This window comes from Cyprinodon tularosa, unplaced genomic scaffold, assembly GCF_016077235.1.
Source record: "Cyprinodon tularosa strain WSP-4 unplaced genomic scaffold, ASM1607723v1 ctg713, whole genome shotgun sequence".
Classification (NCBI taxonomy): Eukaryota; Metazoa; Chordata; class Actinopteri; order Cyprinodontiformes; family Cyprinodontidae; genus Cyprinodon; species Cyprinodon tularosa.
Genome location: NW_024039467.1, coordinates 306,151 through 321,900, shown reverse-complemented (window position 1 = coordinate 321,900; position 15,750 = coordinate 306,151). Strand labels below are relative to the sequence as shown.

At 39.3% G+C, this 15,750-nt stretch overlaps 1 protein-coding gene across 1 annotated transcript; it reads left to right on the top strand.

Annotated features, from left to right (window-relative positions):
• The first annotated feature begins 724 nt into the window (after positions 1-724).
• Positions 725-14,880, top strand: LOC119772527 (ras-related protein Rab-18). Its single transcript, XM_038268981.1, has 7 exons — positions 725-906; positions 4,812-4,867; positions 8,954-9,015; positions 9,206-9,278; positions 11,740-11,858; positions 11,943-12,009; positions 14,541-14,880. The coding sequence occupies exons 1-7, from the start codon at positions 839-841 to the stop codon at positions 14,708-14,710; spliced, it is 615 nt and encodes a 204-aa protein (XP_038124909.1). The 5' UTR covers positions 725-838; the 3' UTR covers positions 14,711-14,880.
• Positions 14,881-15,750: the final 870 nt, after the last annotated feature.

The window sequence follows — 15,750 nt, the reverse complement described above, 5'->3', positions numbered from 1 at the left end:
TAGCTATTTCTAACAAAATAAAAGAAATCCAATACAAAATTATACATAATATTTACCCTACTAATGCCTTTTTAGCTAAATTTGTCAATGTCAACGCCAACTGTGTATTCTGTAATACTGAGGAGGAAACAATTAATCATCTATTTTTTGATTGTAAATTTTCACAGATATTCTGGAAAGAAGTTGAGGTGTACATCATATCGCACTCCAACACACCAATTAAACTACAAGCCAAATATATCATCTTACACTATACTAATAATGATAGGAAAATGCAATTATTGGTTAACTTGATTATTCTAATTGCAAAATTCCACATATGCAAAACCAAATTTTCTAAAGGTCGACCTTTCTTCCCTGTGTTTGAAAATGATTTAAAAATTTACTTCAAGCGTATCCAAAGAATCAGCAATAAAAAATGTATTCACACTGTTAACGTAATTCGGGAAATATTTGGAGAAATGTAAAATATCTTGGCCCTTTTTTTTTCTTTTGGTTTTTGTCTTTTGTTTTTTTTGTCTTTGTTTAAATCTAATTTAAAGTTAAAGTATGTCATATTTTAACTGTAATTGCACTCCATCATTGAACACTTATTCTGGAGATACTGTTCTATTTCTTGAGATATGTTATGTTAATATTTTGTAATTTGCAACTTTTCAATAAAGTAAAAAAAAAAAATCTAATTTTGACAACCGGAAGTGCCAACATGTCACGCCGGATATGGTTGGAGTGAGACATCCCACCGAGTCAAACCCATCTGTGCTGTTTAGCTTCAACAAGGAGCCAAACTCTCGGTTATTGGAATTTTAAGAGACAGAGAAAGTCCTATTTAAAAGAAATGGAAGACGACGTCTTAACGACGCTGAAGATTTTGATAATTGGAGAGAGTGGCGTTGGGAAGTCAAGGTAAGATGAAGCTTTATTGTGCTAAGAACATAAGAATCAGCGCTACCTTGGATCATAGCTAATGTGAGTTAGCTAGCATCTTTCTCCCGTTGAAGGCGTTTTAATTTGATGCATTTTTTAGTGAACCTTGGTTTAACTTAAGTGAACATTTCCAGGTATGTTTTGTATACGTTTTTAAGAAAGTTTAGCAAACTGACAGCGTTAAATGACAAAGAAAGTGAGCCTTTTTATTGTTGCTGGTTGGCTAGCTAATAGCAGGTAGCTGTTGGATGAGCTCATCTTTGTTCGCACTAGTATATGTTGTAATCAGCATGAGGGTTCTGTCTCACGGTTGACTATGACGCTAAAAAAAAAGTATTTCGTATCTGTAAATAATATTTCTCTGCTTAGGTTTTTAGTCCCACACCAACTGGTTTGTTGTTTTGATCCTAAATAGCAGAATTGGCTACTAGATGTTACACTTCATATCAATTGATTAGCCAAATTTAAAACAGAACTCTGATACTGGGCACATTTTTAGGGCAAGATGCTTGTTAAAGTATTTAGTGAACAATATGTTCATACGTGGATTAATGATCAATCCAAAAGTCCATCCATCATCTCTCACTTCCTGTTGCCTAATAATGAAGCAGGTTCCAGAAACCCCTGTCCTTCTGAACAGCATCCAGAGCATATGGACATAGCTAAAGAAACATTTGGAGGAGATTCCCAATGAAGCCTTCATGATCAGATGCCATATTCGTCCCACATGACTGCTTTTGAGGAGTATTTATTTTTTATTTAACCAGGGAAAAAAAAATCCCATTGAGATTAAAAACCTCTTTTTCAAGGGATGTCCTGGCCAAGAGGCAGCAAAGTTGCATAAGAAACAGATGCATTAAATGCTTCAGATTCTTTCACTTTCAGCTTTAAAGCATTTAAAGATAAAAAATTTCTTTGTAAAAAAAAATTTAAAAAAAATCCACGCACAAGGAGCACAAAGGCTTTCTTCCCTAGTTCTGTCAAAAGAAACAGTGAGCAACAGCTGATTGTTGGATTTTGGGCATAAGAAGCCATGCTTTTCTGTGTAAGTAAGGTATAAATCTCAGAGGGCAGTAGTCAAAGAGTAGCAGCTGTCTCTCCTCTGGAGGATGGAGTTCCCCCCCCTTTGGCTGATCCTGTCATCTCAAGGCAGAGCAGGCTCTTTGGAGCTCATTCATTGTCAATTTCTGAATAGATATGGGGCTGCTATAATCATCTTTTTAAGTGATTACTCAAGATGCATACGGTGGTATTTGTGCATGCATATAAACCCCAACATCAACTAATTACTTTCATTTCAACCAAAAAAAAAGCAGTCATCCATCTTTCCCTCTTTCTCTAAGTTGTCACAACAAACTATTCCATAAAAAAGAACATTAAAAACAATCCACTGCACTATGTTTCCAAGTTTGAAACCTACCCAACACAAAGTCCAGTGGATTGTTTTTTTTGTTTGAAAGACCATGATCTGGATAACTGAGAATCTTCACAGCACATGACAAACTATTTATAATAGTAGGTAATAGAATAAGATTTGAAATTTAAAAAGGGATATGGATTCTAAATGCTGTCTGTTTCTGATCAACTGTGTGTGGCCTGTTATAGGGCAAGTAGCATGAGCTGATCTTATCTTGTCACTCAGTTAAGCTAGGTCCTGGCCCACATTTAGCTTGAGAGAGCTTCAGGACGTGGGTTGTCTGTTAAGAATTGTTGCTACTGCTGCTGTGATTGGTCAAAAGCTCAACATGTGAGGCATTTGCCACTTGGTGATTTACCCAATCAGCTCAAAGAATTGTATTCAAAGTCTTACGTTTTTGCAAACAATTTCCAGAGGAGCCTTTCCAGACTGATGTGTAGAATTAAGATTGAACTACAGGTATCAATCTGGCATTAGCCAGATTGATAAAGTTTATTAAAAATATCCATATATTGACTGAAAGGAAGTAAACTATTCAACACTAATAACAGGGTTCCCGCGGGTCCTTAAAAAGTCTAAAAAGGCATTGAATTCTTCAAAATAAAATTAAGGCCTTAATTGGTATTAAAATGTCTTAAATCAGTCTTTCGTAGGTCTTAATTTTTAAAACATCATAAATAGGATTATTTTTATTACGATTTATTTTTGTAATCTAAATAAAACATTAAAATTGACTTTTTTTTTTATTAAAAAAAAAAAGGATGGCTCGCCATTATTGGTTCCGTCCCGATAGCGGAACCAATAAAAGCGTTGTTGCGGCCGGGACATTTGGGAGATGCAAGTGTAAATGTAACCAAAATTGTCTCCAGCCAAGAGTTTTCTCCATGGCTAAAACCAGGGAACATACATGAGGCTCAGTAGATTTTGTGCAAGAAGCGATTAAAGTTTGGAACCATGGGAATTAAGGCAGTGGAGTCACACATGCGAAGCACGAAACACAAAGCGTCAAAATGGAGTTACCGAGAAACAGCCGGTATTTCTCAGTTTTGTTCCACCCTTGTCTCTGCAACGCCTCCGCTTATCACCAAATCAAACATACTAAGAAAACGATACAAAGAAAAATAGCTGCAAAAAAGACTTAGCACTGGTTATGTTGTGGCTTTAAAACTGATTTGTTTTGTTCCTGCTAAAACAAAGTTTGTGAATTCAGTTAAATAATTGTTAAAATATATCTGTCATTTGTGTGTTTTTAGCTTTCTTCCTGTATGGGAAGCTTTTCAAAATTTGAAACATTAGTGCAGTGGTTTATGTTAAAACAAACCTTTGGGTTAAGTTGTCTCAAGCGGATTTTTCTTGTGTTTCTTGTGAATTTGGTCTTAAATTTTTATTTCAAGTGGCATTAAAAAGTCTTAAAAAGTCTTGAATTTAACTTTCCTTATGCTGTAGGAACCCTGCCAATAAGGTTTCTTTGAAAGAGTAACGATTTCGGTTGATGGATAATTTTAGGGCTTCAGCATAGCTAAACGGGGAGCTCCTTTAGCACTTCAGGACAAACGTTGGCTGTTGATCCGTCCACTTGATGCTTCATCCGGGCATCATTCAACAGAATTTAGGCACCAACATTCATGGAGCTAACAACAGTGTTTGTTTTTCCCCAAAAATATGAAAATCTAAGTATTCTCAAACTTATTGCTGTTTCCATGGAAGAATTGTTATTACTAGATAGATATTAAGAGGTGGGATGTTGTCCATGTTCTTCTCCTGTGGTTCTGCAGCTTGATGTTGACGGATGCTGTGGCTCCAACATAAACCCTCCTGGCATGGTGCTCTTTATGTTTAGTATTTCATCAGTCATATCAACGGCAGTGTTTCCATGAAGCTGTGTTGTGTCATTAGTTGCAGTAGGCCCCTCGCTTATAAAACAAACTCGGTTCATGATTAGCTTCAGATGTCGTGATTATTATCCTGATCCAGGGTTTTAGCATTAGTTTAGGAAACGAGTGGATTTATTTTTATTCTATCGCTTCCGATCATCAGGAAGATTACTGCTTGGCTCACATTTTATTTACCTTAAACCAGTGGTTTCCACAGCACCGCTCCGTACCTCAGTGGACCTAAAACACTAAGAACATGATGCTGTTTCCATCACTGCATACATGGATTCTATAGAGCTTTGTTTTGGTCAGTAAAACCTCCGCAATAGCTATGAGATGATGGACTTTAGACTTAATTAGTCACTGTTAGGAAATGCCCTATGCCCTATGTGTGCTGCTGACATCATCCGAAGCATATGTATGTCTATGGTGGAGGCAAAGAGCAAAATAATCAATAGAAAGATACTAAGATGCAGATTTAGATGAGTTTAGTGGACATTTGAGCCAGGGGACAGGAAATCGTGCTTGCAGCAGAATCTGGCAGTGATTCATAATGAGACCTGACCTCCTCCTTCCTGTCTTCCCATCAACAGCCTCCTCCTAAGATTCACAGATGACATGTTTGACCCGGAGCAATCAGCCACCATTGGTGAGTAAAGACAGAACATATAAAAATGATGTAGAAATTGTCTGAAATCTAAATTCTTTGAGATATGTGCAGGACATTGACTACACCCTGTCTGAAAGGAAGTAAATGGTTTGATTGGTGAGAAATGCCAAAAGGATTCCTGTTTGTTAAAACGGTGAAAAATTCAAATAAGTGGATTTTAGGCCCTTTAAACTCAGTAGGAAAGCCTAGCTGTTGTCACGGCTGTTTAAGCCTCTGATAGGTTGACTTTATCATTAGTTAACCGGATTTATAATTATATATGTAAGGCAGTTTTAAAGTACAGTGTGTAATAATTGGAATAGTAGCCTTTCAAATGTCCCCACTTTCCTTGGTTGGTCCTTGTCAGTCCCCTTCATTTCCTTTTTAAACACATAAAATACTCTTTTTGTCATGATTTGTGGACATTAAGATCTAAAGAGAAGCATCATCTCCTGTTCAGACCCTGTAATTCAGTGGAAGGGTAGAGTCGGAGTAAAAAAAATATGCACGCCCAGAGAAGACCAGTGGCTGGAAGTTGGAGAGGATTTTGCTGCCATTCCGCTGGCTTTTGACTTGGAAGGGTCATTTTGAATGGCTGCTACTGTACAGGGATTTACTGGTATATAGAATCTATATTTATTTTATTATCACCTATGAACTGAGAATCTCAATATTTGTTTGCCTTGCCTCAGAAATTGATATTTATACCTTAAGGATGGAACGGTTTATTAAAACCGTCCGAACCGTTCGGTTTGACTGTCTCGGTTCGGTTCGCGTGTGTTGCGTTCGGTTCTTGCGCTGCTCCTTTTTCTCATAGGTGAAGCGTTTACACTCCAGAGCAGAAGGTGGCGGTACTGCGACCAAAGCCAACCACCAGTAGTAAACAAGAAGAAGAAGTGAAGCAGTGTAGCAGAAAAAAATCAGTTGTTGTGGAGAATTGTGTGGGTATGGCGAGTGGGAAAGAACAGGAGGTGGAAGACGCGCCAGCAGCACTTTATAGGTCTGCTGTATGGGACCACTTTGCATTTAGAGTGACCTACGATGACGGCGGAAAGAAAGTTGTGGATAAAAGTGCAACAGTGTGCAAGCATTATGCAACACGTTTTGTTTATGCTAACAGCAACACGACCAACATGACAGGCTAACCCCGAAATCCCACATACTCCGTCAGCGCTCCGCTCCGCTGCGCTCCAGACCGCCTGCACAAAGCAAAGCCTACAGCCTCCGCTGTGGCTCCCGTCCGCTCCGAGTTCCTTGGAGATCGTAGAGAGCATGCGTGAGATGATTAAATTCAAAGCAGCAAAACGTGCGGAAATAATCCAGGGTTTCCTCAGTTCATTAAAAATAATTACAATTCATTATTTTTTGGGGGATTTTTTCATTAATTTCAGTAATTTTTTTGGGATTTCGGGGTAACAATCAACATATACCGAACCGAAAACCTTGACCACGAAACCGTGAACCGAACTGAACAGTGGATTTTGTGAACCGTTCCACCCCTATTATACCTGTATAGGATTGGGTTTCCATTTGTGGAGGGGGGCATCTTTCATGCTACGGCAGACCAGAGCTGACAAACTAGGGGCTATAGAGATCGCCATTACGGAAAGTTAGGCCCATATCCAATCCTACACAGAGTGATAAAATACTACTTCTAAAAATATCTATTTAGACTAAACTTACATCGGCTACGACCCTCAACGGCCCGGTTATTATGAAGGTGACCGATTTCAAGTGCCAGTTTTCCCTTTTTTTTGTTGTTGTTTTCCGTGAGGACCCGCATCTTTCCCCTGCCCTCGCTCCATGGTTATTTTGGTCAGAGTGCCTAAACAGGGGGACAAATAGTGTGTGGCGGTGGATTCGTACTTGGATGAGATTCCAATACTGTGTGGGAATGACCTTAAATCGGCGGTCTTAAACAGGGACCCCTAGGGAGTCCACGGAGGTACAGCATGGGGGTTGCAGAAGTTTTTTTTTTTTTTTTTTATATTCCCCCTGCTATTTTTTAACTAATTGAAATGTCTTTAAATACACATTAACATGAATTCAACACACTGTAGTAAACAGATAAATGGAGGCAGAAGATGTCTTTCAGTCATCAATGCACACATTCAGTGACACACAGGAGCTCTTTGAAGCTGGGCACCGTTTCATTCACCTGTCCCATCAATGGGGAATCAGAATCAGAAATACTTTAATAATCCCAGGGAGAAATTACTTTCGTTACATTACTCCATCTGTAATATAGTGACTATAGGACCGGTTTGATGTAACACAATTTAATACAATATATGTTCTTAAGGGGTGCCCACACCATCTCGCCATCAGTTTCAGGGTCCCCTGCCTTAAATTATTCAATTCAGAAAGGAGATGGTTTCTGCAGTGATTTTTGGTTTACTCGAATTACTAAACTTGTTGTTCGATATTTTTTAGATGTATTTAGATGGTAACAGGGCTGTATGCAAATCTATACGGAACCACCAAAAGCCTTATTGTATGTCTCATTGGAAGGCGAATGACTCTGTAATGAAGACTATGTAACCTAACGAGTAACTCCTCTCTCAGACCACAGCACATGTAGGTTTGTGTTTGTGCTGCTGGTTCGCTGACAGATGAACCTTCAACAGCTTTATGCTTGGGTTTCACTGAAAGCGTTTGTGCAGTAGATACACCGCCCAGCGTCTGTGCTGCGGATTCTGCCAAGCACCCTATTCCATCGGGCTAGGGATAAGAGATGGATTTTTACTCTGATCGTGTGAGGATTTTATCATAGTGCAGTAGTACTACATACTACAACGCGGTGCCCACAGGCACCGAGGGGCCCTGAAGGACCACATGGGATGCCCTTATAGAACAACTCACTAGTACTCCTGTTTTTTAATCTTTTATAGAGCATTAGACAATGTTTCAAATAAAATTAGAAATGAAAATATATTTATAATGTACAAAGTTTAGGTGAACACTGACCCTTGCAGTTCATTGGTCAGTATTGGTTGCCCTACCTATGACTCGGTACCCTTGAATTGGCCCTGAGCCTTAAAAATGTTGGTGACCCCTGATGTAGACTTTAAATAAAGTGGTTATTTGGCCAATACAACCGGTATCTGGTATGGCTGCTCTCTATCTGGTCACCTTACCTTTCTGCCACAGCAGGTAATGTTGTTTTGACGTTTTGGAGTGAAATGCGATCCACGGTCTGCCCATGGATTATTAAACTCCACCAGAACCACTTTGCTTTTTAGCAAATGACATTCTGCCTGAACGATTCACTCTATTCTAAATTGTGAAGGACTTAAAGCATCAAGCCTAAAAAGTAGAACAGTCGCGTATTTTGGAGAAGCGTCCAGCTGGGAACACTTCCGGGGCGCCTCAAGGACTCTTCGTGGACGCACAGAATGATATCATTCTGACTAGCTGCGATCAACGGACGATCCACAATGTTAAAGCATAATGGCTGATTTATACTTCGAAACTAGGTCGTCTGGTAGGTGACACGGTGAACGCAGAGACGTCCCCGCAGATAGCAGACAGGAGGGCTCTGATTGGTCAAATCTAAATCCGCTCTACACTATGCGTGTTTTCCTACCTTACCGGCTTGTTTTGTTTGTATGACCGCAATTCTAAGCCCTCCTCAGTAAATTGACCAGAGTGTCTCAGAGTCAGAACAAACACACCCAAGGGGGTGGGGGGGGCTTAGTCATTCACATTAGAGAGGGAAGCATGGTATGTTCTCGCTGATTGTTTCCACAGGTTTCTTTCTGTGGCTGTTTTCAGTTCAAGCCCACATGTTTCTCAGCCTCACACATGAAAACCACAGCGTCCCCTTAGCGATGCATTCGGATGCGCGGCCACAGCCTTGTTCATCTAATGGACCTGAGCCGGACCTGACGTCCGCCTTAGCAGGAGCTCAGAGGCAGTTTGTGGTTCTGTGTGTTTTGATAATTCATCAGCAATAATTGGTCTGGCTGCCTGATATGATATTCTTGGCAGTAACTGAGCCAACCTGTGCGAGTCATCATCCTCGGAACGAAGAATGAGGTAATGGTGGCGCTCTGACCGACTGTCTGAATTGTTTTTGTTGTCCAGGTGTCGATTTCAAGGTGAAGACCTTATCTGTGGATGGTAACAAGGCAAAGCTGGCAATCTGGGTGAGTTTAAATACATTTAAAGATCATTTGGTTCTTTTATATATAGGGAACAAACCAAAGCCTGTGTGGTTGTTGTTCTTCCAAGTTGCCACAAGATGGCGATTGTGTATCAGGAATGAGTTTGTTCTCATAATGTCTGGAAGGACTTTTAACCCTAAGTGATTGTCTTATCTTTTTTCTTTTTTTACAGGACACTGCTGGCCAGGAGCGCTTTCGAACCCTGACACCAAGTTATTACCGTGGAGCCCAGGGAGTCATCCTGGGTAAGGAAATCTTTTAATAAACTCATGACTTTCTAAACTCTTTATGAAGAGCTTTAGTTCCAGTCAGTATTTTTTTCATTTTAAATAATAATAATGAGAAACGTCTACTTCTGCTTTTTCTATATTAAAGACACAACATACTCAAAGTGTGCATACCTTCCACTGAAACTTCAGGTTTTTAATGGTTAAATAGATAGAATAAATCTACATAATCTCATTTTATAAAGTTTTCATTCAAAGGAAGGGCACAAAAAATAGCTTTATATACATTAGGGCTGCAAATAATGATTATTTTGCAAATCGATTAATCTTTCGATTATTATTTTTTTTTTATTAATAGTTTAATAACTAGATAACCAAAGGTTCATTTAAGATTTCTTTTTTCACAAAATTAAACCAGGTGAATATAAAAATTTACCAAACTTCTTCATAGAGCATATTGACAGATTATTTTTTTTTAAATCTTAAATGCAAAATGATTATATATATTTTTTTCACATTTTTGGTATAATTACTGACTCTAAGTAGATTGTTCAGTCAGTTAAAGCAGGGTTCCCGCGGGTCCTTAAAAAGTCTTAAAAGGCATTGAGTTCTTCAAAATAAAACTAAGGCCTTAATTGGTATTAAAATGTCTTAAATCAGTCTTTCGTAGGTCTTAATTTTTAAAACATCATAAATAGGATTATTTGTATTACGATTTATTTTTGTAATCTAAATAAAACATTAAAATTGACTTTTTTTTTTATATATATATATATATAAAAAAAAAATAATGACTCGCCATTATTGGTTCTGTCCCGATAGCGGAACCAATAAAAGCGTTGTTGCGGCCGGGACATTTGGGAGATGCACCATTAACTTTTTGTCTGGAAAATATGAGCAAGTGTAAATGTAACCAAAATTGGCTTCAGCAATTGGCTAAAACCAGGGAACATACATGAGGCTCAGTGGATTTTGTGCAAGAAGTCATTTAAGCTCAGAACGATGGGAATTAAGGCAGTGGAGTCACACATGCGAAGCGCGAAACACAAAGCGTCAAAATCGAGTTACCGAGAAACAGTCAGTATTTCTCAGTTTTGTTCCGCCCTTGTCTCTGCAACGCCTCCACTTATCACCAAATCAAACATACTAAGAAAATGATACATATATTTGTTAAAATATATCTGTTATTTGTGTGTTTTTAGCTTTCTTCCTGTATGGGAAGCTTTTCAAAATTTGAAACATTAGTGCAGTGGTTTATGTTAAAATAAACCTTTGGGTTAAGTTGTCGCAAGCAGGTTTTTCTTGTGTTTCTTGTGAATTTGGTCTTAAATTTTTATTTCAAGTGGCATTAAAAGGTCTTAAAAAGTCTTGAATTTAACTTGGCTTATGCTGTAGGAACCCTCTAAGAATATATTTTTTTTACAAAATTAAACCAGGTGAATATAAAAATTTACCAAACTTCTTCATAGACCATATTGACAGATTTATTTTTTTTTAATCTTAAATGCAAAATGTATATATATATATATATATATATATATATATATATATATATATATATATATATATATATATATATATATATATATAAATTTATTTTATTTTTTTCACATTTTTATATAATTACTGACTCTAAGTGGATTGTCAGTTAAAGACATGTTTTACAGTCTATCAGGGTTGTTTTTCTAAATGATGATGAATTATTTCAGTCTGGTAAAGAATCTAGTTATTCAAAATTGTAAAAGGTTAACTGTTTTATGAATTGTATCATAAAACTAACTAAAATTAATGCTTTAATTCAGTCAAAAACAAACCTCTCCTTATGTACTTTGAAGGGGCACCTCCATTTCTGGTAAACTTTATATATATTTTACAGAATAAGCACCGCTTTAATTAATTTAGTGGACAATTTACTCATCCATACAGTAGAGACTTCCACTGTCGCAGGTTTAGACACATGTGTAGAGCATTTGAGGAGTAAATAAAGGTTTCCTCTGTTAAATAACCAGTAAAGCATCACAGGATGTAAAGCACATAATCCCAGCAATTCACCAATAGAACATCGTATTCCCAATGAAATCTGGTTTTACACCCAAAAGGATCAGATCTTTGCTAGAGACCTTTAGTAGTATAAAGTTTATTATCTCAGCAGGTCTCTGATCCGGATGAAAAAAGAATGAGATCACTAGAAGAAAATGAAAGAACAGGATTAGACTTGTTAGGGTTAGATTTAACTTCAGATTTAACTTTTCCAAACAAGAAGCAAATGTTCCCGAAGAGAAGCTGCCAAAGAAGATCAAATGTTCTAAAAGTAATTATACTTGTTGCAACATTTCAAAATGATACATCACATTTGCTCAAAAACCTTTATGTTAAAGCTATTAAGAGCTGCTTTATATTAAGAGTGAATACCTTTCAGCCTTGAAATACGGCGTTCTGTAGAAACGCTTTTAAATTGTGGCTTTATACTCATTCTCAGTGTATGATGTCACCAGAAGAGATACCTTCACAAAGCTTGACAACTGGCTGAACGAGCTGGAGACCTACTGTACCAGGAACGACCTGGTTAAAATGCTGGTAGGAAACAAAATCGATAAGGTCAGTGGGTCTGCAACAGGACGCAGCAGGTTTGTGGTACTGGACCGGATCTCCTCAGACCTTGAAATGTGTTTCCTGTTTCAGGACAACCACGACGTAGACAGAGCTGAAGGACTGAAGTTTGCAAGAAAACATTCCATGCTTTTCATTGGTAAGTCTGCATGATTGCTTGTTGTACACAGAGCTGCTGGGCATACCTGTTGGAACAGAGTAAAACTCAAAGAAAGCACTGTTAGTAAAGTAATACAGGATTTTATCTGTATTTAAAGGCATACTATGCAACATTTTTCAGTTAATTAATGTGTTCCATAACATTTTGGATGATTAAATGAGTCATTTCAGGTCGAACAAAGGTTTTCTTGGCCGCCCTGGTGGTCTGTAGGGGAAATACCGTACTTGCAATTGCAGGAGCCCTCGGCCCGCACCCACAGGCTCAGAAGTCTCGTGCATCGCGAGAGTCGGTCTTGCTTTACGGCGAGAACTGTTACACGCCCCCAGTGAAAGGCATGCTCGTTGCTAGCGCAGTGGCGATATTTTTGCTGTTATCATGGCGGAACCAGCGAGAAAACAGCGAAAGCCCATGTCGGAAACATGCTACATTTTCAAACTCGAAAATTGGAACAAAATAGTCACTTACCGCAGTAGACATGGTGATTCGTTGCGTTCGCCTGTCTGCTAAGCTCAAAACCACCGCGCCTGGCTTGATGGAGAAACCAGGAGAACAGCTGAGCATATTTATGACAGTGCACTTTTACTTTCGCCCTCTGGGGGGAGCCTCGCTGGAAAATCAAGACCGGTTGCATAGTATACCTTTAAAGAAAAAATGTTCTTAAACGTGTAAAAGCAGAAATCGTATGAAGGCCTCAGGTTTTAAAGATAGAGAAACCAAGCAGAGAAATTGTAAAAGCCTTAAAATATTTTACAGAGTAGTTCTGTCCAACATGGACACAGTGAGAGAAAACCTACAGGAGGAGGCCTTCTGTTTACACAGACAAGTTAAAGGACAGATTATACTTCTGCAACCACACACATCAAATGTCGCTTGGGTCTGGTCGCAAACCAGTTTTTTCTGGTATGCTTCTGCACCGTCGGTCTGATATTTCTAGGGACGCACAGCAGTTTCCCTCCAAAGCGCAAGGGGGTGCCTATTCGAGAACTCGCAAGAACTTTGACCGATTGTACTTCCGAACCTCCTCGATTAACCTTTCGTCGTAGTTGTCCATTGTTCCTTGGACAACCACACAGATAGCCGGAAAGGAATACCAAGGACCAATCATAGCTCCTTTTTGTCTGCGCACTTCCGCTTGACGTCGGCGCAGGTTTGCGATCGTCGCCGTGTAGTTAGGATTTCTTTGAGGTGCGCAACGACGGTAGCAGAACCTGTGCGCTGGGGGCGTGGTCACACAAAGAGACTATGCGTCAGCTGATATATATCGGGTAGGGATGGAACGCTACGCAATGCTCCTTTTTCTCATAGGGGAAGCGTGTACACTCCAGAGCAGAAGGTGGCGGTACTGCGACCAAAGCCAACCACCAGTAGTAAACAAGAAGAAGAAGAAGCGAAGCAGCGTAGCCGGGTGTAGCAGAAAAAAATCAGTTGTTGTGGAGAATTGTGTGGGTATGGCGAGTGGGAAAGAACAGGAGTTGGAAGACACGCCAGCAGCACTTAATAGGTCTGCTGTATGGGACCACTTTGCATTTAGAGTGACCTACGATGACGGCGGAAAGAAAGTTGTGGATAAAAACAGTGCGCAAGCATTATGCAACACGTTTTGTTTATGCTAACAGCAACATGACCAACATGTCAGGCTAACAATCAACATATACCGAACCAAACCGAAAACCGTGACCACGAAACCATGAACCGAACCGAACCGTGGATTTTCTGAACCGTTCCACCCCTAATTTCAGGTAGGGATGTTCCGATACAACTTTTTCATTTACGATGACTATATAGCTGCTTTGAGTATTGGCTTATACTAATAATGACCTGATGTGGTATAAGCACCAATCAAACCTACTTTTATTACTTATTTTGTGGCATGGATTTACGAAAAGGCTTGATCAGGTGATGTTACTCAAATATTAGCAATCGGTATAAGAATGACAGATTCATTTATTAGTAACCAATTAGTTGTATAAATTTTAAATATAAATGATGGATTATTTTCCATCAGCTTGATTTTATCTGAGGCTGGTGTCTGATTTTGGGATGGATTTCCGATTTCTATATCGATCAGGATATCCCTAAGCCCATGGTTACTTTGGAGGAGCTGCATAGATCCAGAGCTCTTTCAGCGGGAACACTCAGTGTGTGGAGGCTTTCCTTCTGTGGGAACACGGATGGATTGGTGGATGGCTGACTTATGTGGTGAAGAATCCACTGGTTTATATCAGAACAGGATCACCCTATAAAATGGTCTAAAGTCCAGACCTAATTCAATACTTTAAAACTGATTGATTGCAATCTTATTCAGTTTTATTATAAGTTATTATTTGTAGAGTTATGCTCCGATATGTTGATTTATTCCATAAAGCTCATTATTATTCTCTGTATATTTTTATTCAGCGTCTTGTATTTATCCAGGATGTCCTGTCGTTCCACAATGCCACATTGTTGCTCTTCCTGCTCTCTTTTTCATTTTGTTCATGTTTTCTCTTTCATTCCGTGCCCCCCACCAGAGGCCAGTGCAAAGACGAAGGACGGTGTTCAGTGTGCGTTTGAGGAGCTGGTAGAGAAGATCATCCAGACACCTGGTTTGTGGCAGAGCGAGAGCCATGGCAGAGCCATTCAGCTCACAGATGAAGATGCCGGCGGCGGATCCTGCGGTGGCTACTGTTCCCTGCTTTAAAAACACACACATATGACGCCCCCACCACGCTAACACCCAGCCAGCCACCGCCTCTCCCACTGTGTCTGGTCCTAAGCGGAGCTGTCTACCCAGACCGACTTTTAAACAGTCCACCATCCCTAATCTGACTCTAATTTTGCACAATTAACATAAACGTTTCTGCCGTTAAATTGTGTTTTACTTCTATAACATTGTTCAAAGTATGAACTCTTTGTTTTTATGCTCCTATCAAGTTATTTTAGTCGGTTATAAAAGTGTAAGCCAAAGTTTGTCCGTCTTTTAATGTGATCATTATGGAAACACTTTGGGTTCTCCCATTTCCTGCATGCCCTTCTTGTCCTAGGAGCCTGTTGCCTTAGCAACCGCATCCATATCGATGCTGGGCTTTTCTGCAGTGCTAGTCTTCCTCTTGCGCTTCATTCCGTCCCTCCTGCTACAGACTGTCGTTACGCCGCTGCTCGTGGAGGAGCTCATGAATCCAGTTCGTGCCGTCGTCCGCCTCACCACTTGTATTCAGAGGCTCGGCGCATGCGTCCTCTGCACAACTGACTCTTTATTTCAGTGTTTGAAATGATGTTTTGGTTTAGTTTACTTGGACATCAAAGCTTTATTTTTCTTTCCTTTTTTTTTAAGTATGCATGAATCAAATAGGCTGGAACCGGCGAGACTGAACTACGACATGGAAGAAGGAATCTTTTGAAACTGCCTTTCTTCTTTTGATGGACTGGCACTTACTCAAACCAGACCGAGGATGTCAGAAATATTGCTGTAATCCATGCTGATGGATTTCACATTACAGATCCCTGGAAACTAGATCTGTGAGCATGTCGGTGGTGTCTGAATGCTGGTATCCTTGGAGGGAGATCTATACATGTCTAACCACATGTAGCCGGTGTTCAACTTTTTATTTACGTTCGCATAGGCGATCCTTGTGCCATTCTTTGTGTTCGTCTGTCCTGGGAGATATTATAAACTTTTATTCTAAAGATTTTAACTTATATTAACACATTACATATGTGGCCGTTTGAATTTTAGATTAG